Source organism: Aphanomyces invadans (genome assembly GCF_000520115.1).
Source record: "Aphanomyces invadans strain NJM9701 unplaced genomic scaffold supercont1.43, whole genome shotgun sequence".
Taxonomy (NCBI): Eukaryota; Oomycota; class Saprolegniomycetes; order Saprolegniales; family Verrucalvaceae; genus Aphanomyces; species Aphanomyces invadans.
This window is the reverse complement of record NW_008580188.1, coordinates 77,482-94,719: the sequence shown is the minus strand read 5'-3', so window position 1 is coordinate 94,719 and position 17,238 is coordinate 77,482. Positions and strand designations below refer to the sequence as shown.

General features: G+C 57.0%; 9 protein-coding genes across 11 annotated transcripts; 5 read left to right on the top strand and 4 right to left on the bottom strand.

Annotated features, from left to right (window-relative positions):
• Positions 1-237: 237 nt before the first annotated feature.
• H310_12756 (hypothetical protein) lies at positions 238-889 on the top strand. Its single transcript, XM_008879947.1, has 2 exons — positions 238-429; positions 476-889. The coding sequence occupies exons 1-2, from the start codon at positions 388-390 to the stop codon at positions 758-760; spliced, it is 327 nt and encodes a 108-aa protein (XP_008878169.1). The 5' UTR covers positions 238-387; the 3' UTR covers positions 761-889.
• A 66-nt stretch (positions 890-955) lies between these two features.
• H310_12755 (hypothetical protein) lies at positions 956-4,906 on the bottom strand (the record flags this gene model as incomplete). The annotated part of the gene is made up of 8 exons (XM_008879946.1): positions 956-1,384; positions 1,443-2,008; positions 2,055-2,126; positions 2,199-2,897; positions 2,947-3,186; positions 3,232-3,448; positions 3,510-4,226; positions 4,271-4,906. The coding sequence occupies 8 exons, from the start codon at positions 4,904-4,906 to the stop codon at positions 956-958; spliced, it is 3,576 nt and encodes a 1,191-aa protein (XP_008878168.1).
• A 673-nt stretch (positions 4,907-5,579) lies between these two features.
• On the top strand, positions 5,580-7,759 carry H310_12753 (hypothetical protein). Its single transcript, XM_008879944.1, has 7 exons — positions 5,580-5,688; positions 5,755-5,850; positions 5,903-6,021; positions 6,064-6,138; positions 6,200-6,266; positions 6,310-6,418; positions 6,458-7,759. Exons 1-7 carry the CDS (start codon positions 5,585-5,587, stop codon positions 6,590-6,592), a joined length of 705 nt encoding a protein of 234 aa, XP_008878166.1. The 5' UTR covers positions 5,580-5,584; the 3' UTR covers positions 6,593-7,759.
• H310_12754 (hypothetical protein) lies at positions 6,704-7,738 on the bottom strand (the record flags this gene model as incomplete). Its single annotated transcript, XM_008879945.1, has 1 exon — positions 6,704-7,738. The coding sequence occupies one exon, from the start codon at positions 7,736-7,738 to the stop codon at positions 6,704-6,706; it is 1,035 nt and encodes a 344-aa protein (XP_008878167.1).
• A 100-nt stretch (positions 7,760-7,859) lies between the features above and the next one.
• H310_12752 (hypothetical protein) lies at positions 7,860-9,299 on the top strand. Its single transcript, XM_008879943.1, has 3 exons — positions 7,860-8,642; positions 8,687-8,898; positions 8,951-9,299. The coding sequence occupies exons 1-3, from the start codon at positions 7,888-7,890 to the stop codon at positions 9,112-9,114; spliced, it is 1,131 nt and encodes a 376-aa protein (XP_008878165.1). The 5' UTR covers positions 7,860-7,887; the 3' UTR covers positions 9,115-9,299.
• On the bottom strand, positions 9,056-11,569 carry H310_12751 (hypothetical protein). Its single transcript, XM_008879942.1, has 4 exons — positions 11,191-11,569; positions 10,854-11,141; positions 9,951-10,802; positions 9,056-9,885 (listed from the first exon to the last, which is right to left on the bottom strand). Exons 1-4 carry the CDS (start codon positions 11,515-11,517, stop codon positions 9,226-9,228), a joined length of 2,127 nt encoding a protein of 708 aa, XP_008878164.1. The 5' UTR covers positions 11,518-11,569; the 3' UTR covers positions 9,056-9,225.
• Positions 11,570-11,611: 42 nt separating this feature from the next.
• Positions 11,612-13,781, top strand: H310_12750. 2 transcript variants are annotated; one of them, XM_008879941.1, is made up of 4 exons: positions 11,612-11,758; positions 11,807-12,759; positions 12,812-13,522; positions 13,567-13,781. In XM_008879941.1, the coding sequence occupies exons 1-4, from the start codon at positions 11,618-11,620 to the stop codon at positions 13,655-13,657; spliced, it is 1,896 nt and encodes a 631-aa protein (XP_008878163.1). In that variant the 5' UTR covers positions 11,612-11,617; the 3' UTR covers positions 13,658-13,781. The 2 variants fall into 2 exon arrangements, with proteins under 2 accessions (XP_008878163.1, XP_008878162.1); XM_008879940.1 differs by having other exon boundaries at positions 12,812-13,781.
• On the bottom strand, positions 13,683-15,867 carry H310_12749 (hypothetical protein). Its single transcript, XM_008879939.1, has 2 exons — positions 15,064-15,867; positions 13,683-15,008 (listed from the first exon to the last, which is right to left on the bottom strand). Exons 1-2 carry the CDS (start codon positions 15,787-15,789, stop codon positions 13,752-13,754), a joined length of 1,983 nt encoding a protein of 660 aa, XP_008878161.1. The 5' UTR covers positions 15,790-15,867; the 3' UTR covers positions 13,683-13,751.
• A 65-nt stretch (positions 15,868-15,932) lies between these two features.
• On the top strand, positions 15,933-17,196 carry H310_12748. 2 transcript variants are annotated; one of them, XM_008879938.1, is made up of 6 exons: positions 15,933-16,070; positions 16,135-16,600; positions 16,646-16,723; positions 16,769-16,820; positions 16,881-16,991; positions 17,057-17,196. In XM_008879938.1, exons 1-6 carry the CDS (start codon positions 15,952-15,954, stop codon positions 17,128-17,130), a joined length of 900 nt encoding a protein of 299 aa, XP_008878160.1. In that variant the 5' UTR covers positions 15,933-15,951; the 3' UTR covers positions 17,131-17,196. The 2 variants fall into 2 exon arrangements, with proteins under 2 accessions (XP_008878160.1, XP_008878159.1); XM_008879937.1 differs by having other exon boundaries at positions 16,646-16,820.
• The last annotated feature ends 42 nt before the right edge of the window (positions 17,197-17,238 follow it).

The window sequence follows — 17,238 nt, the reverse complement described above, 5'->3', positions numbered from 1 at the left end:
GCGCGAACATTGCTTGGAGGAATCACGTCACGAGAGGCATCCAAGCAACAACAATTCGTATTGTCGAACGCTTCCCCTCCGCCGCCATCTCCCTCGCTGTCGACGACGTTGCAAGGCGATGCCGTCGTCTTGCGACACCCCGAACCAAGTGGCAGTAGCCACGACGACGCAGTAGCTTCATCCACTCGAAGCGGGGGGATGTTTCGGGGGCACATCCCCCATGGCACCATGGAAAAACCTACATCGAGGGGCTCATCGCCCGCGCCATTCCAGTTGGAGCAAGCCGTCGACTCGACGATCGGGGGCAACTTGGCAACGGCCGTCGCCGGTTATCCGAAAATTGTCCGGATACGACGACAAGTTGACGCAAAGTCAGTCGATCAGAACATGTCGAGCCACCACCCGACGTACACCCTGGCTGCCTTGATGGTACAGCAGCCTGCAAGGCGCCTCGTGTGCTTACGATGACGTGTAGGCCCTTGGCGGTGTCATGGGCTACGTGAAGCGCAGGTCTGTGATCTCTCTTGTGGCGGGTGTTGGTGTTGGCGCCGGGTTTGGCTTTGCAGGGTACCTGCTGCAACAAGGTCAAATGACGAACGGCCACGCGACTGCGCTCGCGCTGAGCTCGGTCACGATGGCCGCCATGGGTGTCCGCGCCATCAAGACCAAGGCCACCGTTCCCATCGTCGTTTCGTCGCTGTGCGCTGTCTCGGCCGCGTACCATGCCCAAAAGTATTTTGAATGGGCCGGGCAAGAATAGCACGTCCCGACCGTGTGCTTTGTGCACGAGAGTGAACCCGGTGGCATCCGCCGTGCTCCCTCCACGTTTGCCGTGTTTCTAGCGATCCCCAACTCGGGGCGGCAACACTGAATGCATACATTACTCCTCCTCGAGCACCCCCTTTCCATCGCACAAGAGGTGGTGGCGTCGGCACTGACGATGTGCCAGTGGCCTCTACACGCTGTCCGGGACGTATGATGCCGGATTGTTGTTGGCAACGGATGCGACGCACGCCGCCAGCATATCGTCGAACATGACGCCCGGCATGTCCTTGGTCAGGTATATCTTGTCCATCTGCAACGACAACACGGATGGACTCGCATCGACGCCCGTCGTATCTTTCGGAGGGGCGGCGCTTCCAACGTCCTCTCTGCGACCTGCTTGGTCTTGAAACGCAAACAGGTTGGTGTAGCCAACGGATGACGATGGAGGGATCGCAATCGGCCCAGTCGTCGACGCTTGAGGCGTCGACGGCGGTGTGAAGCTGACCGAGGACGCGCTCGACGTCGACGCGCTGCGCGTGAACTCCGGGACGCCTTCGGGGTCTCCCCGAAGTCCAGGCGAAAATGCAATCTCGACGCGGAACCGGTTCTCGTCGTCCTCCTGCTCGGCAATACCCATGAGGTGCCCTCCATCGTTCGTACCATTCAGCCATACGTACAGCCAACGACGGGGCTTCGAACACGCGGATGATGATGTGGGCAAGGTAATCGAGCTCCGAGACACTATCGAGGGCCTGGATCGCGTCGGGGGTAATCATTTTGGCCACGTCGAACGAATACTTGCGCTTGGGGAGAGTTGGGGCATCGTCCGGACGCTGCGACGTCGTCTCGGACGAAGTGGGCATCGTGTTGATGCCCATGGCAGCCAAGAGGGCGTTGGCAACGTCCTCTTCCGTCGCTGCGTTCGAGTTCAATGTCGTTGCATGGGATGCCGACTGCTGTCGCTCGACCCACGCCGGACACTGGTGGCGCAGTACATTGAGCAGCGTGTGCATGTGGCTCTCGCTCGTAAAGTACAGACGCGTGCGCACTTGCGTGCCAGGGCTCTTGATGCGCAACTCCTTGGCGAACGACGGATCCAACCGATATCCATTGTGCTCCAAGCTCTCGGCGTCTTCCGGATCGTCCATCGCAGTGCACAGCGGCAGGAACGACTTGCCGCCAAACATGCTGTTGACCACACTCGGCTTTTCCTCGCGCTGGATCGTCATGGCCGTCGCAATATCTACACACATCATCCATGACCCGGCACCACAATGACGGCTGCGCACCTGCTCGAATCTTGGCGCACAATGCCTGGGACACCTTGATTCCGATCGACTGCTTCTCAGCAATGTCCATTCCTAAGCATGGCACACACCCGTCAAATGTGGTCCCGATCCGTCACACTACCGCCGCAGGGGCGACGGCCTCACCGTATTCCTGGGGCACGTAGCACGCGACAAAGAGCTCCGCCATGTTGAAGAGCGCGCGGCCGTATTTGGTCGTGGCATGGGTGCCGTTCAAGTTGTGGAGCATGTCGTACTTGATGCAGTCGTAAATGTCGGGCAGTTTGCTCAGGTCGTACTCTTGCGACTTGGCCGAGTAAAAGTCGCGGTGGAGCTTGTCCCATCGCTCGCTCATCAGCGAGTACGTCTCGCCCATGTAGAGCTCGTTGAATCGGTCGTCGTTGAGGCTCAGCGCGGTCTTCTCGGCCTCCGCCGCCAGTTCCTTGATCTCGAGCTTCATTTGGCGAATCAGCTCGTACAACTTGCCGAGCGCTTCCTTGGGGTTCTGCAGTCGATGGAGCGCATCCACGATCGATTTCGTGCCGAGCGGTGCCACGCAAGCGACCAAGTCGTCCCACGAAGCGTAATCTTGCTGGATGACACGGCGCAGCTTGGCTTTCGTGCGTTCGATTTCTTCGTTCGCGTCGGCTTGGCCCGAGTGGTCGAGCATCTTGTTGGCGTCCTTGTCTAGAGTCGTGACGAGGCTGACCAGGATGGGCGTCAAGTCGCCTTCAAGCTCCAAGAACCCCTTGGCAAATGCCGCGGCCGTCATCTGGACGCGGCCTTCGTCCGACGTAAAGATCTTGAGGTCGTGGCGGAAGGTGGAGTGCAAGCGCAGCAACCCACCTACGCGGCATGGATTATGTATTTGACGCGCTTTGAACAGCGCGGGTACCTTCTTCAACGGGATACAGCTCGTTGCGAAAGCGGTTGCCGAGCAATTCTCCCTGCCGTTTGCCCGTTTCCGTCAAGTCGCCGCCCCATTTCATGATCAAAAGCAGCTCGGAGTTTGCCCCGGACGACGGCGGCATGTACTCGCGACGCGGCTTGAATTGCACCTTGCGGTTGATTCCGGCAAACTTCCACCGTTCCAACACGCGCTTGATCTGAAGCAGCTTTTCAAAGCTGTCGCCGCCTACACAGCGCGTGAGCTGCAACGCACATGCACGAGCGGCCTTGCCTTCCTTCTCCCACACCATGCCTTTCGACCCGACGTTCGGGGCGTACTCCTTGATGAGCGTGCGTACAATGTCGAGGAGTTCCTGCAGATCCAGCACAGCCTTGACCTTGACTTCGTCAAACTTGTCCTTGGTCCGGCGCTTTTCGTAAAAGTTGACGAGCGCCGGCTCCCATACACGTGTCTTGAGCTTTTGCTTGGGGGTGCGGTCGCCATGGCGCTGACGAAATGCCCGAGGGTTAGCCCTCGGATCCATCTGACCTGCGTTCATCTCGACCTACCACGACGGCGATGACGGCACGTAGCTCTTCCTTCTTCTCGAGCCAATGCATCATTTCATCAGCGGACGCATTTGAGCTCGTGCGCGAGTGGTGGAGCGGCTGGGGCGACCCAAACGAGTTCTGCATGTCAAACGGGTCGGACGGCGAGCTGTGAGACGACGCAATCGAGTTTTCTCGAATCGGGAGAAAAGGATGGTGGTCGGGGTGTGGTGGCGGCGCCTGGTTGAGCAGCAGCGGCGTCGGCTCTGTCGCGTACTGCGACGCCCCCACGTGGGGGGAAAATCCCATCCCGCCTTTCGGAGACAACTTGTACCGCGGACTCGGCGACCGTCGGTGGTGGCGGTACCGGAGCGCCGTGAGGAGGTAGTTGTGGAGGACGAGACCGCAGTCGTCGTAGTACTTTTTCGAGTTTTTCACAAAGCTCCACCCGTTCACGTCGCACACGAACGACGTTCCGCGCACGCGAAGCAAGTCGAAGCCACACACGGTTTGCTGGAACGCGAGGCACACCTTGCGCGCAATGTCCTTCTCGATCGAGTTCAGGATAACGGGGTAACGAACTTCTTTGCCGACGCTGTCGCGCATCACGCGGCCGTCGAGGACGGGCGACTTGCGCGCTTCCGCGTGGCCATAGTTGGGGCCAACCGTGTACACTTTGACATCCGTTCCTTGCGTGTTCAGGAATTCCTCGTATATGTACGACCCTTCGCGACGAACCTAATGCAGATAAATGAGGTCGACTGCGGCAGGACGAGCTGTACGTGGTGGACGTCCGGGTAGAACTCGGACGATCGGTCGCCGACTTTGCGGAAGAGCCGCTTGCTGCCGCCACCAGCGCTCGACGGGTAGTAGATATAAATGTTGTGGTCTTCTGCGTCCGCGGGCTTTTCGACAAACGGCTTGTTGATCTGGACGCCGTTCACGATGACGTAGTTTTCGCTCTCTTCGAGGATGTCGGGGTTGGGACAGTCGCGGTTCACGATGGCGTGGCGGGGAACGTTTACGCCGTTGCGGATGAGCACTTCGTACACTTTCCGTCGATCAAATAGCACGTGTTGCATGCTAAGGTCGTTGACGAGCACGGGGCGGCGGAGGTGGACGTAGCTCTCAGCTTTCGCAAGGGGGAACCCTGTCGAGTAGAAACTGAAGATGGCTTCACAGATCGGCCATTCCTCAATCGGGTGATTCAAGATCATGTCGTCCGTGAAGATGACCAGGTCAAACTGTTTCTTTTTGACGAGGCGGCGCAGGATTTCTTGCATCGGCTTGGACCGCGACTTCTTCTCCATCGCGCACACACCGACAACGTACCGCCGCTGCGCGCGGCTCTGGAAGCCCGGGTGGTTCGGGTCTTCCTCCGACCCTATCGATGACGACACGAACGAGTGCGACGCCATCTCGACCGCCACGATGTCGACCGCTGTGTCGGTGGAATCGCCGAATCTCAACTAATGCCACTCTGCGGACCAATGGGGCATCGTCCAAGATGGGGAGGTCCATGGTTCCACCAATCAGAGGCATTGGAAACTTAGTGGCGACACCGGATTGGCTAATAAAGATTTGGAACAACGCAACCTGGGGTTGCCGCGTCAAGAATGGAGGTGCCTGGCGATTCCACCATGGATGCGAACCAGCCTGCGCGAACGGAGCAAAGCACCAAGCCCGTCCACCGCTATCCCGTTGTCGACGCCTTTGGTCGTACTTGCACGATTCGAGACAACTACACATTCAAATGGATGCGAGGACGCGTTTGCATGTCGCGGAAACGACCGTGTGTCATCGACACGTGTTACGCGAATGGAGCGGTCGACACCGCCTCAAACGGACAAGCGACATGGATGGCACGAAGGCTTTGCACACGAGCTGATAGGTGCATACTGTCACGCGGCAAGTGGCTCGTGGAGGCCGCCCAGCAGACAGTGACTTCAATGACAACGCATGATGCGATGGTTTATTAACATCATTATTGTCGATTTAAAGAGACGATTGGCTGAAATTTCAATGTATTTTGACCAACCACAACGGTCGAGTTCAATAGAGGTATATCCTGGAAGTGATGCACCCATTTCACGAGCATGCTGAAGCGATTGCTTGTGGTTGGCGGTTCTGGCGCGCTTGGCCGCGGTGTGGCAGCGCGCTTTAAGGCGGCCAAGTGGTCTGTGATCAACGTCGACTTTGTGTAAGTTCATGGCATTCCTCTACAACTCCTCCATTCAATGAGCCTCCTGGGTCGACCATGACACAGGACCAACGACAACGACGATCTCTTGAATGTCACTTTGGATGCGAGTAAGAGCACGCTGCAACAATTGCCCAAAGTCGTGGAAGGGCTGAAGAACAAGTAAGTTCTCGGATGTTGAATCGCTTGGTCATGACACAACTTTTGTGTACAGGAAAGTCGATGCTGTGGTGTGTGCTGCAGGGGGCTGGGCCGGTGGAAACGTTGCCAGCCAGGACGCCGTCCACAATCTGGCGCAAATGTACACGATGAACATGGAGTCCGCGCTTCTCGGTAGAATCCCCTCCCTTGGCATTTGTTTCACATACGAGATAGCTGCCCATGTGGCCGCAACCTCGTTGAATCCTCACGGCCTGCTTGTCTTGACCGGATCTGCTGCTGCTTTGACCGGTACGCGGCACCGCTTCCAGCCACAGTTCTGTGTCTGAATAATGTGGTGCCGTGGTTGTAGCCACGCCAGAAATGGTTACGTACGGCATGAGCAAAGCCGCGACCCACCACTTGGTCGCGAGTGCAGTGTACGGTGCCGCACCCCCGGCTTGGCATGACGATGGTTTCTAGACCAACCCTCCCTCCCGGCGCTACGTCGCTGGCTATCTTGCCCATCACCATCGACACCCCAACGAATCGAAAGTTTATGGCCGACGCCGACTTCTCCACGTGGACTCCAGTACGTCGGTCCGTCTTTCTTCGCTCACGATCGCAACAGGTCGACGAAATTGCGCAGCAATTGCTGTCGTGGTCCATGGACCCATCAACTCGCCCGGCATCGGGGCATCTCGTCCAAGTGACGACGAGCCGTGGCCAGTCGACGTGGACGCCAAAGGGGAATCCATTTGCCTAAACGGCACGAGCTAGTGGAGTTGACGTTCTTTCGTCTCCAGATTTCACAGGCACATTCCATGACACACGTCCATGCCTTGTTATGCCCAAAATTTCTTGGTCTTATTCCCACCTACATGACAACACACGACCGTCGACAGATCAATCGCCGCAAATCCGGCGCAACTTCGCTGACGACTGTGATCTCTTCAGGGCACCGCACGTCCAGGATCTTGATGCTGCCTTGGCGCAAACACACGAGCGCCAGGCAGTCCGTTGTGACATGCACACTAGTCACGTCAGCGTCTGCTGCCACGTACGACCCGAGTCGCTCAAACCCGTGGAGTCGACTGAAACGCAGGATGCAGAGGCCACCGGGACCTAGTGCCACGTACACGTGGTGGCCAACGACTTGGACGCAGTTGGCAGCGTACGAGGACGGAAACGAGTGCGACGCGACCTCAACGGGATGGAATGGATTGCTCACGTCAAGGACTTTGAGCCCGCCGTAGCTGAACGCGACGAATAGAAAAGACGAAAGCAGCGCCATGTGTCGAGCGTCGAACGTGCCGTGGGCGTACGAACTGATCTCGCAGGGCAAACTCGCATTCGTGACATCGAGGATCCGAATGCCGCCGGGACCAAAGCTCACGTAGCCCCATCCGTCCTGCAGCAGGACAAACCGTGCTTCATGGAGCTTGTCGTCTTTGAATCCTCCGAGCTCGACAGGGCTGCTTGGATTTGCAACGTCCAAAACACGCACGCCGGCTTGACCGAACGTGACCAGCGCGATGTCTCCTTGCACCGCGATGCACTTGGCACTGCAACGTGGATGGACGAGGGCGCCGATTTCGTCAATCGCCGCGTCGATACTGGTGAATATCCGCAGACCCGACCTCCCGCACGCAGTGTACACAATGCGCCTGTCGATGGTGAAGTGTTTCAGCTTCATGCCTCCTTGACCTTCGAGGAACTCTGCGACAACTTGTGGGCACTCGGGCGTCGTGATGTCGATCACAAGCATGCCGTACACCCCCAGCGATAAGTATGCCTTGGTGGTGTCGCCCAACGCTTCAATATGGGCCCACTTCACCCTGCATCGAAATGTACTGGTCAAGCCAAGTTGATCCTGCACCGTACTTGTAATCATGGACAAAATGTCCGCCATCGTTCGTGCCGTCGGCCGCCACAATGCAGAAGATCTTTCGTCGAAACGGTGTCTCGTACACTATTTGACGTCAAGGCGAGTCGATGCACAGTAATTTACGTACTCTATATAGTGTGGTTCCGAACAAATCGTCAACTCATCGCTTGTCGATGAGCGCCGCTGATCCGAGCAGCATCAACCCTTCGAAAGGAAAGGGAAAGATACAGGCCAGAGGCGGCGCTACCTCGAATGCAAAGAGTGGGGACAACTTGTATGCGTGGAATGAAGATCGTGTGAATGAAATCCGCACGAACAAGCAGTGGAGCCAAGACCCAAAGTACTTTCGACGGGTGCAGGTATCCCCATCTGCAACGATGAAGATGCTGTCACACGCCCAGTCGGGTGTGGAAAAAGGCATGAGCTCGCCAGGAGGCAAGCCCGTAGAAGTGATGGGTTTGCTTTTGGGACGCCCGTCCACAGACCCCGCGAATCTCAACACTCTCATCGTCACGGATGCATTCCCGTTGCCGATCGAAGGTGCTGAAACCAAAGTGTTGGCCGACGACCAAGAAGTAATGAACTACATGATTACACTGGGGGAAGCGATCGAAACGACGCGCAAGGAGAAGTTCATGGGGTGGTATCACAGCCACCCCTTCGACGTCGAAGTTACGTCCCATTGCTTCCTCAGCAGCACCGACTTGAGCACCCAGCTTCAGTGGCAGCGGTCGGAAGACCCCCACGGGAACCCGTGGCTCGCCATCGTCATAGACCCTCTCCGATCTCTCGCGAAGAAACGACCGGAAATGGGCGCTTTCCGTGCATATCCACCAGAGTTTGCCGCGCCAGTCAACGAAACCCCCGACGGACAGATCGTGACGGACGACACAGCTCGCGTTGAGCGGTGGGGCAGCTGCTGGAATCGGTTCGCTTGGCCTTCCGTGGATCGCTCTCATGGACACGACGTAGGTACTATGCGCTCGAGATCGAGTACTTTATGAGCACGTTGGGCGCGAATGTCCTCGGTGTTCTCAGCGAAAAATTTCTGTGGATGCGAACTTTGAGCTCGACGCCGACGTTGGAACGAGAAAACCGCGAACGATTCTCGGAACGCATCGTCGGGTTGGCCACCAAGTTGGACGGGTGCGACGCCTCCGTGAGCCACACCAAGAGCTACCCGTGTACGACCGACCGTCCCCTCTTACTTGCTGCCGACTCATGCGCTCTTTGTAGCTCGAATGAACCTTGGGTATTACGTCCCGGATGCGATCAAGCCGTCGGCGGCGGCCAACGAAGAGTCGGCGCTCGACAAGTGCACCCAAGCTGCCAACGATTTGTCCATCGAGCAACTGCATGGGCAATCTTTGCAAGTCGCCAAGCAGTTTTTATTCAACTAAAGGGCAAACATATCTTGTGCGTTCGTTGCTGCAAATTCGTCTCGGCATGGCTCAGCAACGGGCGACCGCATCTCGAGGTTGTGTTGTCTTTTGTGGGCGACACTCTCTCGCCTACCGTCGACTCCGGGATCCTGTTTTGTTGGTTCCAGGCATGTTGGACGTAAAAAGAGCTTCCGCCAGGCGCTCCCGCGCTTCGAGCTCTTCGTCCTGCCTGGCAAATTCCCGTCGATGCTCCAAGTTGACAGGCACAACGTTCGTGAATTTCGTGACGAGGCGACGGCGCACAGGCATGGCCACGACGTGATTCTTGCGGAACTTCTTTGCGTTGTACGCGGTGGATGGCGGCGGCGGCCGAAGCGACGCGGTGTTTCGGGGCAGGTACCGGACGTGGGCTGTGATGTCGATGCCTTCGTTGTGATGGGCTGGGGTTCCTTGGGAACTTGAGCGGCGAACGACGAGCGGCTCGAAGACAACAACGGCCGCACCAATGCATACTTCTGTTTCTTCAGGATTTTCCACTGGTGCTTGACGGTGCTCTCCAAACGTTCGCTTCAACGGTTTACGTCTCCAGTCCACGTCATTGGATGGGTGGCAGGGTAGGTCGAATGCGATGGGGCGCGCAGGTGGCTCTGGACGTTGGGGTGGCCGTGTGGAATTGCTTTCGATAGAGAGAGGGTCGTCGTGGTGTGCTGGAAGGGTGGCGTGAGCTAAATGGAGGTTTGCGCGATGGCGTTTGTCCTGCTGACCCGTGGCAGAGTGTTTCAAAAGAGACTACACGACAGCAGGTCAACGAAGGCTCAAAGGAATTCTTGTACACTGTCCGAGATGAAATATACCTTGGACGAGCAGCGCGTTTCCGCCACCGAGTCGTCAAGAGTTTCGGCCGATGCAGGAGGAGCTTGGTTCTCGAGAACGATGCGGTCGGATGCCCGTGGTGGCTTCAAAGACTGGAATATTGGCACGGAAGGATCCATGGATCGAATATGCCTTCCGAGCTCTTGCCTCGTTGAAAGAGATGACTTGCTCGGTTGCAGGACGTCCGCTGGCGACGGCTCGGCGAGTTGCCTCGTTGGAATCTCCAACACTCGACGCGGTCGTGGCTGGGGTGTCTCCTCAACAGACTGGTTGGCGCATTCGTCCAAAGCGTTGGCTGCTGCTTGCACCGACGCAACGGAAGCCGACTCGGACACGATTTGATGGTGCAACGTTGGTCCGATCAACTGCGACACAGTCTCGTCCGACATGGTGGTTGGGGGCTTGGTGAAGATAATGCTGGCCGCAAGTTCTTGATGGAGAACCAAGGCAAAATGCGCCGCTTGAAAGTGCTGCAGTCGCCGCAGCAAGGCAGAATCCCATTCACATGGAGTGGCACCACGTCCCTGCCTTGAGCAGGACTGGAAGGATGACGTTTGTTTCGTTGGGTGGGTGGATGGCTGTTGTTTTTCCGACGCGACCCCGCCATCTCCTGATGTGCTTGGATAGACGATGACTACGTGATCACGGGAGGACTTGCGAAGATAGTCGACAAGGAATTCATCGCTCTCGTGGGACGTGTACGCTGGGAACACTTCGCCCCCCATGACAGGAAGGAGCGATTCCATTGATGATGGCGTGAGGAAAACGACCAGGAAGTTGCTGTAGAGCGAAAAGCGGCGGGGATCGGGTGAGTACGATGGCAGTACCTTCTCCTGTGTTTGAGCTATATGGTGAGATGTATACAAGGGAGCGAGAGTACGTACTTCGGTGGCGGACAAAGCGTCGGGCTGGGGAAGGAATGCCTCGCAAGATGGAAGTTCCTCTGCCATGGACTTCCGTCGCAAGACTGCTTGGACCCACTCGGACGATACAATCGGGTGATTATGCACCATTGCCCACAGAACCTTTTCCGTCGCGACAAACTTGCCAGAGTCCGTGATGCAGTAGTTGACATCGTCAACGGCCGCGGTCACGTGATGTATTCCAATCGCCTTGCATCCCTCCAGGAGCTTCTTTCGGTTCGCTTTCTGAATGCGAGACGTTCGCGCGACCTAAGCGCACCATGGGAAGAGGCGCCAGTGGTGGCATGGAGCACCGTACCATCTTCAGGTACCGCACTCGGAGGATTGTGCTTTTGGCACCAAACGAAATCTTGTCCCCTGCTCGAAGCGGCATCGGTGTGTTCGGATTCACTTGCACGTCGTTCAGGTACGTCCCAAAGCGGGATTTTTTGTCGATGAGGACAAACGACGGCAGCTCCGCGACGTTTTCCAGATCCTCGAGCCCGCCCACTTGAAACTCGGCATGGCTGCGCGAGATGGACTTATCCTTCGGGAAGTTGAACACGTTCCCGCTGCGCCCTAATGTCCACTCTCCTTGTACCAGGTGCAACGACATGGACTCCGACTCGACGTCCAGCACCCACATGAACAGGTTTGGCGCGCGCGTTGCGATGGAACTTGCTGCCACAACAACAATCGTGATGGAAAGCCGGATAACATATTCGTATCCGGTATTTTAACTTGGCATGGCATTTCCACAGCATTCCACGGCTGGGCAGATCATGCGAGTCCAAGTAGTGGTGGAGCTGCTTCCACAGCGCTCGACGGTGTGCCTCTCCTTCGATCAATGTGACGTGACTGCAGAACATGTCAAGACGCAGCTGAATGTACGTTTGCATCTACCTTTTTCTCGTCCTGACGCAATGAGATCGCAGATTCAAATGTGTGTCCCCATGAGCCTTGTTCAACTCCTCCACGGAACAACGCTCCTGGGCAACTCGTGCGAAGTGCCCCATGCTCCAAATGTCCTTCGTGCAGTATGTGGTCGCGGTCTTTCGGGTGGGAAAGGCGGGTTTGGTGCCATGCTTCGCAGTCAAGGCAAGGGCGCGGGGGCCAAAGCAACACGAGACTTTGGGTCGTGCCGCGATCTCAGTGGCCGTCGCTTGCGCCACGTGAACCAAGAAATCGCCATCAAGAAGTGGAATGACGAAGAAGGACTCCGTGCGCAGCGCAAGAAGGATGGCGTGGAAGACCGTGAGCTTCCAATGGAGGAGACCCCGAGCGGCATTGCTGGGTGGCACTTGAGTACTCCGACGTGGGCCGAAGGGTTTGGGAAAAAAGCGTCATCTCGCATGAAGAGGAAACGAAAAACGGTCATGTGCACGAGTTGGATCCAAGCCCGAGCGCGGGCGACACCTCCGCCAGGTGCCCGACGCGACTGGGGGTGCCCCCGCGGCCGCAACTGCAACTACGCCCACGGAGAAGAGGAACTGCGTGGCGAAGAGCTGACATTGTACAAGCAGCAGCAAAAAGAGAAAGCTCAGCGCGAAACGGACCAAGCTCGGGAGCATTACGTTCACGCAATGGCCCCCGCCGACATTGAAGCCGACGTGAATGACGCGTTTTTGGCAGGTTTGCGGCAGCGCAAGGCCCTTCAAGCGTCTCAAGATGCGATCAAGCTCGAGCTACAGACGAAGATGGTGTACACCCCTGGCGATACCAAGTGGGGCACGTCGACCCTCGCGTCTCGCGCCGGTGCCTGGCTCGTCCCGCTCAACGGGAACGTCCATGTGGAGCAGTCGACACCCGAGCTCAACGCGACCGTCGAAGGCCGAGGGACGTTTGGGACGGCCACCGTGTTTGGATGTGCGCTGCATCAAGGCAAATGGTAGCTACCCTACTGAGATCGACGTGGCTGCTGATGGAGCGTGATGGTTCAGGTACTACGAAGTCGAGCTCGTGACCTCCGGCGTGATTCAGCTGGGGTGGGCCGACGCAACGTTCGAAGCGGATGACGACGAAGGCGACGGTGTCGGGGACCACATCGCGTCCTGGGCGTACGATGGATGTCGGCAGGTCAAGTGGACAAACGGCGAATCGGTCGAATTTGGAGACATGTGGAGCGCAGGCGATGTGATCGGGTGCGCTGTCGACATTGGAGCTGGCGAGATTTCGTTTTCTCGAAATGGCGTGCCGCTGGGGGTGGCGTTCGTTGGCATCGAGGCGAGTGAAGCGTCGAGTGTGCAGACAGGTGGGCTCTTCCCAGCGTTCAGCTTGGAGGAGCACGAGCGCATTCGAGTCAATATTGGCGACCACAAGCTATTGCACATACCCGACTCGTACTTGCCCGTGTTGAACGCGTTGGTGGGAGAGACTGCACCACCCTCATGCGAACGTGTGTGCCATGCGATCCCTGCTCCCATGGTCGCCGTGGCGTCCCCGCAGAAATTTGTGCTGCCTGCGGACGCAGGAATGTCCCTTCCCTCCCCAACCAAGGACACGGTGCAGCAAAACGACAAATGTCCTCACGTTGCAGACGAAGTGGAAGGGGTGCTGGAAGATTTGATGTCGTTCGAGTCCATCGATGACCTGAAAGCGCTTGGGATGGACAAGCTGAAGGACCAACTCAAGCGTCGTGGGCTCAAGTGCGGGTATGGCACTTGAGAAATGGAAATTGTGTACGTCTGTATGGTAGGGGCACATTGGAGCAGCGCGCCGAGCGATTGTTTTCGATTCGAGGCAAACACGCACAGGACATTCCTGGCAGCGTCAAAGCCAAAGCGTAAACAGAATACGCCACATCCAGCATATGTGAAAGCCAAGGCGAGGATTCGAGTCCACATCGTTCTGTTGTACATGCACTAATTTTGCCACGTTCTTCTAATGATGATGGTGCTTTGGACCCACGGGCGTCGGCTTCAAACTCAAGCTCGGCACGAACGAGCGATGGGGTTTGGCGGGTTGACGAAGCAGAGCAGGGCCAGAGGGTGGCGGAGGCGGCGGAGGAGGAGGTTGGTTGTGGAATAGCATCGCGAGGGACGCGACCGACGATGACGTCGAACGTGGGTGGTAGCCGTAGAATGTCGTAGGAGATGGGGAACTGGACGAGGGCGGTGGAGGGGGAAACGAAGGAGGCTGGTGAGGCAGCGGGGGCTGCAAAGGCAATGGCGGCACGAAATGTTCGCGTTGGGGAACCGGTGGCAGGGGGGGTTGCATTGGTGGAAGGGGTGGTTGGGGAGGTGGAGGCGGCACTTGGCGGAACGAGGGTTCGGGCGCGGCAACTGGCGACGGCGGCACGGGTGGGTAAGCAAACGCGCGATCGACGTCCGCGAACGACCGTGAGAGACCGCCAAACGAGTCACCGAGTCGACTACGAGGAGCCAGGTCCAAGTTGCTTCCATCAAACGAGTCCAAGTTCCAGTGAGCCAAACGACTGATTGCGGGTTTGGCAGCAAGATGTTGCGATGGCTGGTCGTTCGTGTTGAGGTGGCGGAGGCGATCAAGAAGCGAGACAGGCATCATGGGAGCTTTCCTGGGAAAGACTTCCTCTTCGACAGACAACACGATCTCGGCATCTTCGTCAACGGGTGGCTCGTAGAGGTCGCCGAGACACAATTGCAGCCTCGCTTGGATTGCCGGAGACAGTTGGCGCTGGCGCTTCTTCGCCATGAGCGCTCGAAACGACGCGAGAAGGTGGTCTTTCTCGTGCGCAATGTGGCGCAGATCATCTTGGTACGTCGCTTCCAACTTTAGCTTCTTGATGTAGAGCAGCGCGACATGGAATTGCCTTCGATCGATAGCGAGGTCAATGAGTCGGCGTGAGTCAAACGAGGGTTCCTTGGACAACCCAAACTTGATCGAGTACTTGAGGGCCTTGTAGAGTTCTCCGTAGCGAATCATAAAGTGGAGCATGCGGCGCACGAGCTCGACGTTGCCCGTCAAGTCGAACGCTTTGAGGTAATGCAAAGATGACAAGAAATCTCCGCTCTGGATCATGTGGTGCACAAGGACCTCACCAGTGTACTCGGCGCCAAGCTTGGCCTGCTTGACGCACTTGATCGCGGCAGACCACTGGCGTTCCGCCAGCAAGTTGTCGATAAGTTTGTCGAGCGAGAACTCAGCGTCGAGTTTGTGCTCCTACCGCGATGGACATGAAAGCGTGCCGTACAGAGGCTGCCGGAAATGGACGTACCATGATCACAGTAAACGCGTCGAGCCACGCCTTTTCATGGAGCATTCCCTGAACGAATTTCTTGACGGGGAATTCGGTCGCCAAGTGGAACTGGAGCGTGTACTTGAGCGCGGGTTTGTACTGCTGCACGCGAATCATGGCCTTGATCAGTGTGCTCGGTGTCCAGATGGGACGTGTCGATGGATCAGCGTTGGGCGCGTTGAACTGAGGGATCAGTTCTTGCGCGTACCGCACGGCCAAATGGAAGCGACCGCTGCGCACAAGTTCCATCACGAAAAACGTCACAAGCTGCTGGTTGTCGGCCAACTTGTGCTCCCGAATGAGCCGCCCCGCCAAATCAAAGTGACGATGGTCTAGAACTAGACGAATCACGTCCGCAAGCTTGTACTTTTCAGACAAATACGCCGATCCGACGATCCACGAGGCGGCGTCTTCGAACCGGTTGGATGTCAGCAACGTCTGCAGTTGTTTCTCCTGCTCCGCAGACGACAACTTGGAAGGCGAGATGGACGGCACACTGTGAGGCGCATTCGTGGACGGCATTGCACGCTCCTTGCCTGGTGTGCTTCGCGAGCGAGTCGCGTCGTCAGGGCGATTGGTGGAGCTCGCCACGGTATCCCCAGGCTTTTCCTTTCCTCGCCATCGGGTCCGAGAAGGGGGCTGCTCGTTCGGTGAGTTCCATGTCTTCTTCTTGGCAAGATCTGCCTTGCCCTCTACCGACGCCATCGAGGGTGCGCCGTCCCGTTTGTCCACCTTCGGCGTTCACGTGAATCAACCAACGCACGGGCGCGGAGTGAAACTCAGGATATTCTCTCCAATATAATAATGCGAAATATAATATATCAGAGGTCACGCCATTGGTACTTGGAATTTGAAAGTGGACACAGCATGGTCGCCCAAGGAGTGGCGCCGCCGGAGATGGCATTTGAGCACGAAATCGTGCATGTCGAGGACAAGTGGGCAGAGCTTTTGCCGGCGCGAATACCCTTGCGGTATGCCTTCTTCCGGTACGACGCATCTCCTGTCGTGGTTGACCTGGCGCAACGATTGACAACCAAACGACGTGGGTAGCTACTTGGGATTCTGCATCAAGGTGCGGGGTAGTGCGACCGGACACACAGCGCACAAGGCGCTGAAACCTGCGTCCCGAGCGGCTCTGCGGATAAGAATCACCACGAGCCAGGGAGTCGTGTTGGACGAAAAGGTTGGATCGCATTTCAAAGACGGCGTTTACTATGTTCAAGACATCTCGTTGCAAGACGAAGGGCTGCATACGATCAATGTCTGGATGGAAAGTCGATTTTTCTCTTCGGTGAAGCCATTCTCCCACGAGCTGCACGTCCACCAGTTCATGAGGCTGCATGACGACCCGGTTGGGCTGTTTGGTGGCCCATATGGAGGACTCCGCAGAACTGTTGACCCGTACCTGTTTGGAGGACACGATTATGAAGCGAGGGACGATGTACAATGGACAGACGCCATCCTGGACGAATGTTTGGCCAAATCCAAGAGCAAACTGCGCACTGCAGACGCCAAGGTACCATACTTGCCTCCCGAGAACCATCGTGATCTGTTCACGCAGTGGTGGCTGCGGCAATTCGTCGACCAAGGGGAGCTGCAAGCAAAGAAGCAACAACAATTGCGGAAAGCCACCGATCAAGTCGCCCATCCCAGGCAAGGGAAAATGTTCCTGATGTCTTTGTAGGCCTTGCGCTCGACCAGCCACCCCGCGCGGCCGCGCAAGCAGTCACGTCCAAGTGCGTCTTCCATTCGCTTTGATGCGCATACCTTCCATGTCGCTCAGTGTTGTTTCGTAGTCCGCTCGGGTGACAAACGCGATCACGACAACTATTTTCAAGGGCGTCAGAGGGAGATCAAGCGTCAACGCTCCGGCCAAATTCGCATCTTTGCGCATGAGCCGTTGCATGGTACGTCTCACGCAAAGCGCGCTAGTCTTCCCTCCTCTCCGTCCTCACCCTCATGCTGCTCGCAGCGAACGAGACCCAAGTCGTCTTCAGCAAGCGCGACCTTCATCACCAGCTTGTGCTCTATTCCCAAAAGCAATGAGGATGGTCGTGAATTTAATTGATGGGAGTATTATTGGTTAAAATTAAAATCATTCTTGCAATTGATTGGCTATATGGATTATTTTGTACCCAATGACCATCGAAGAGA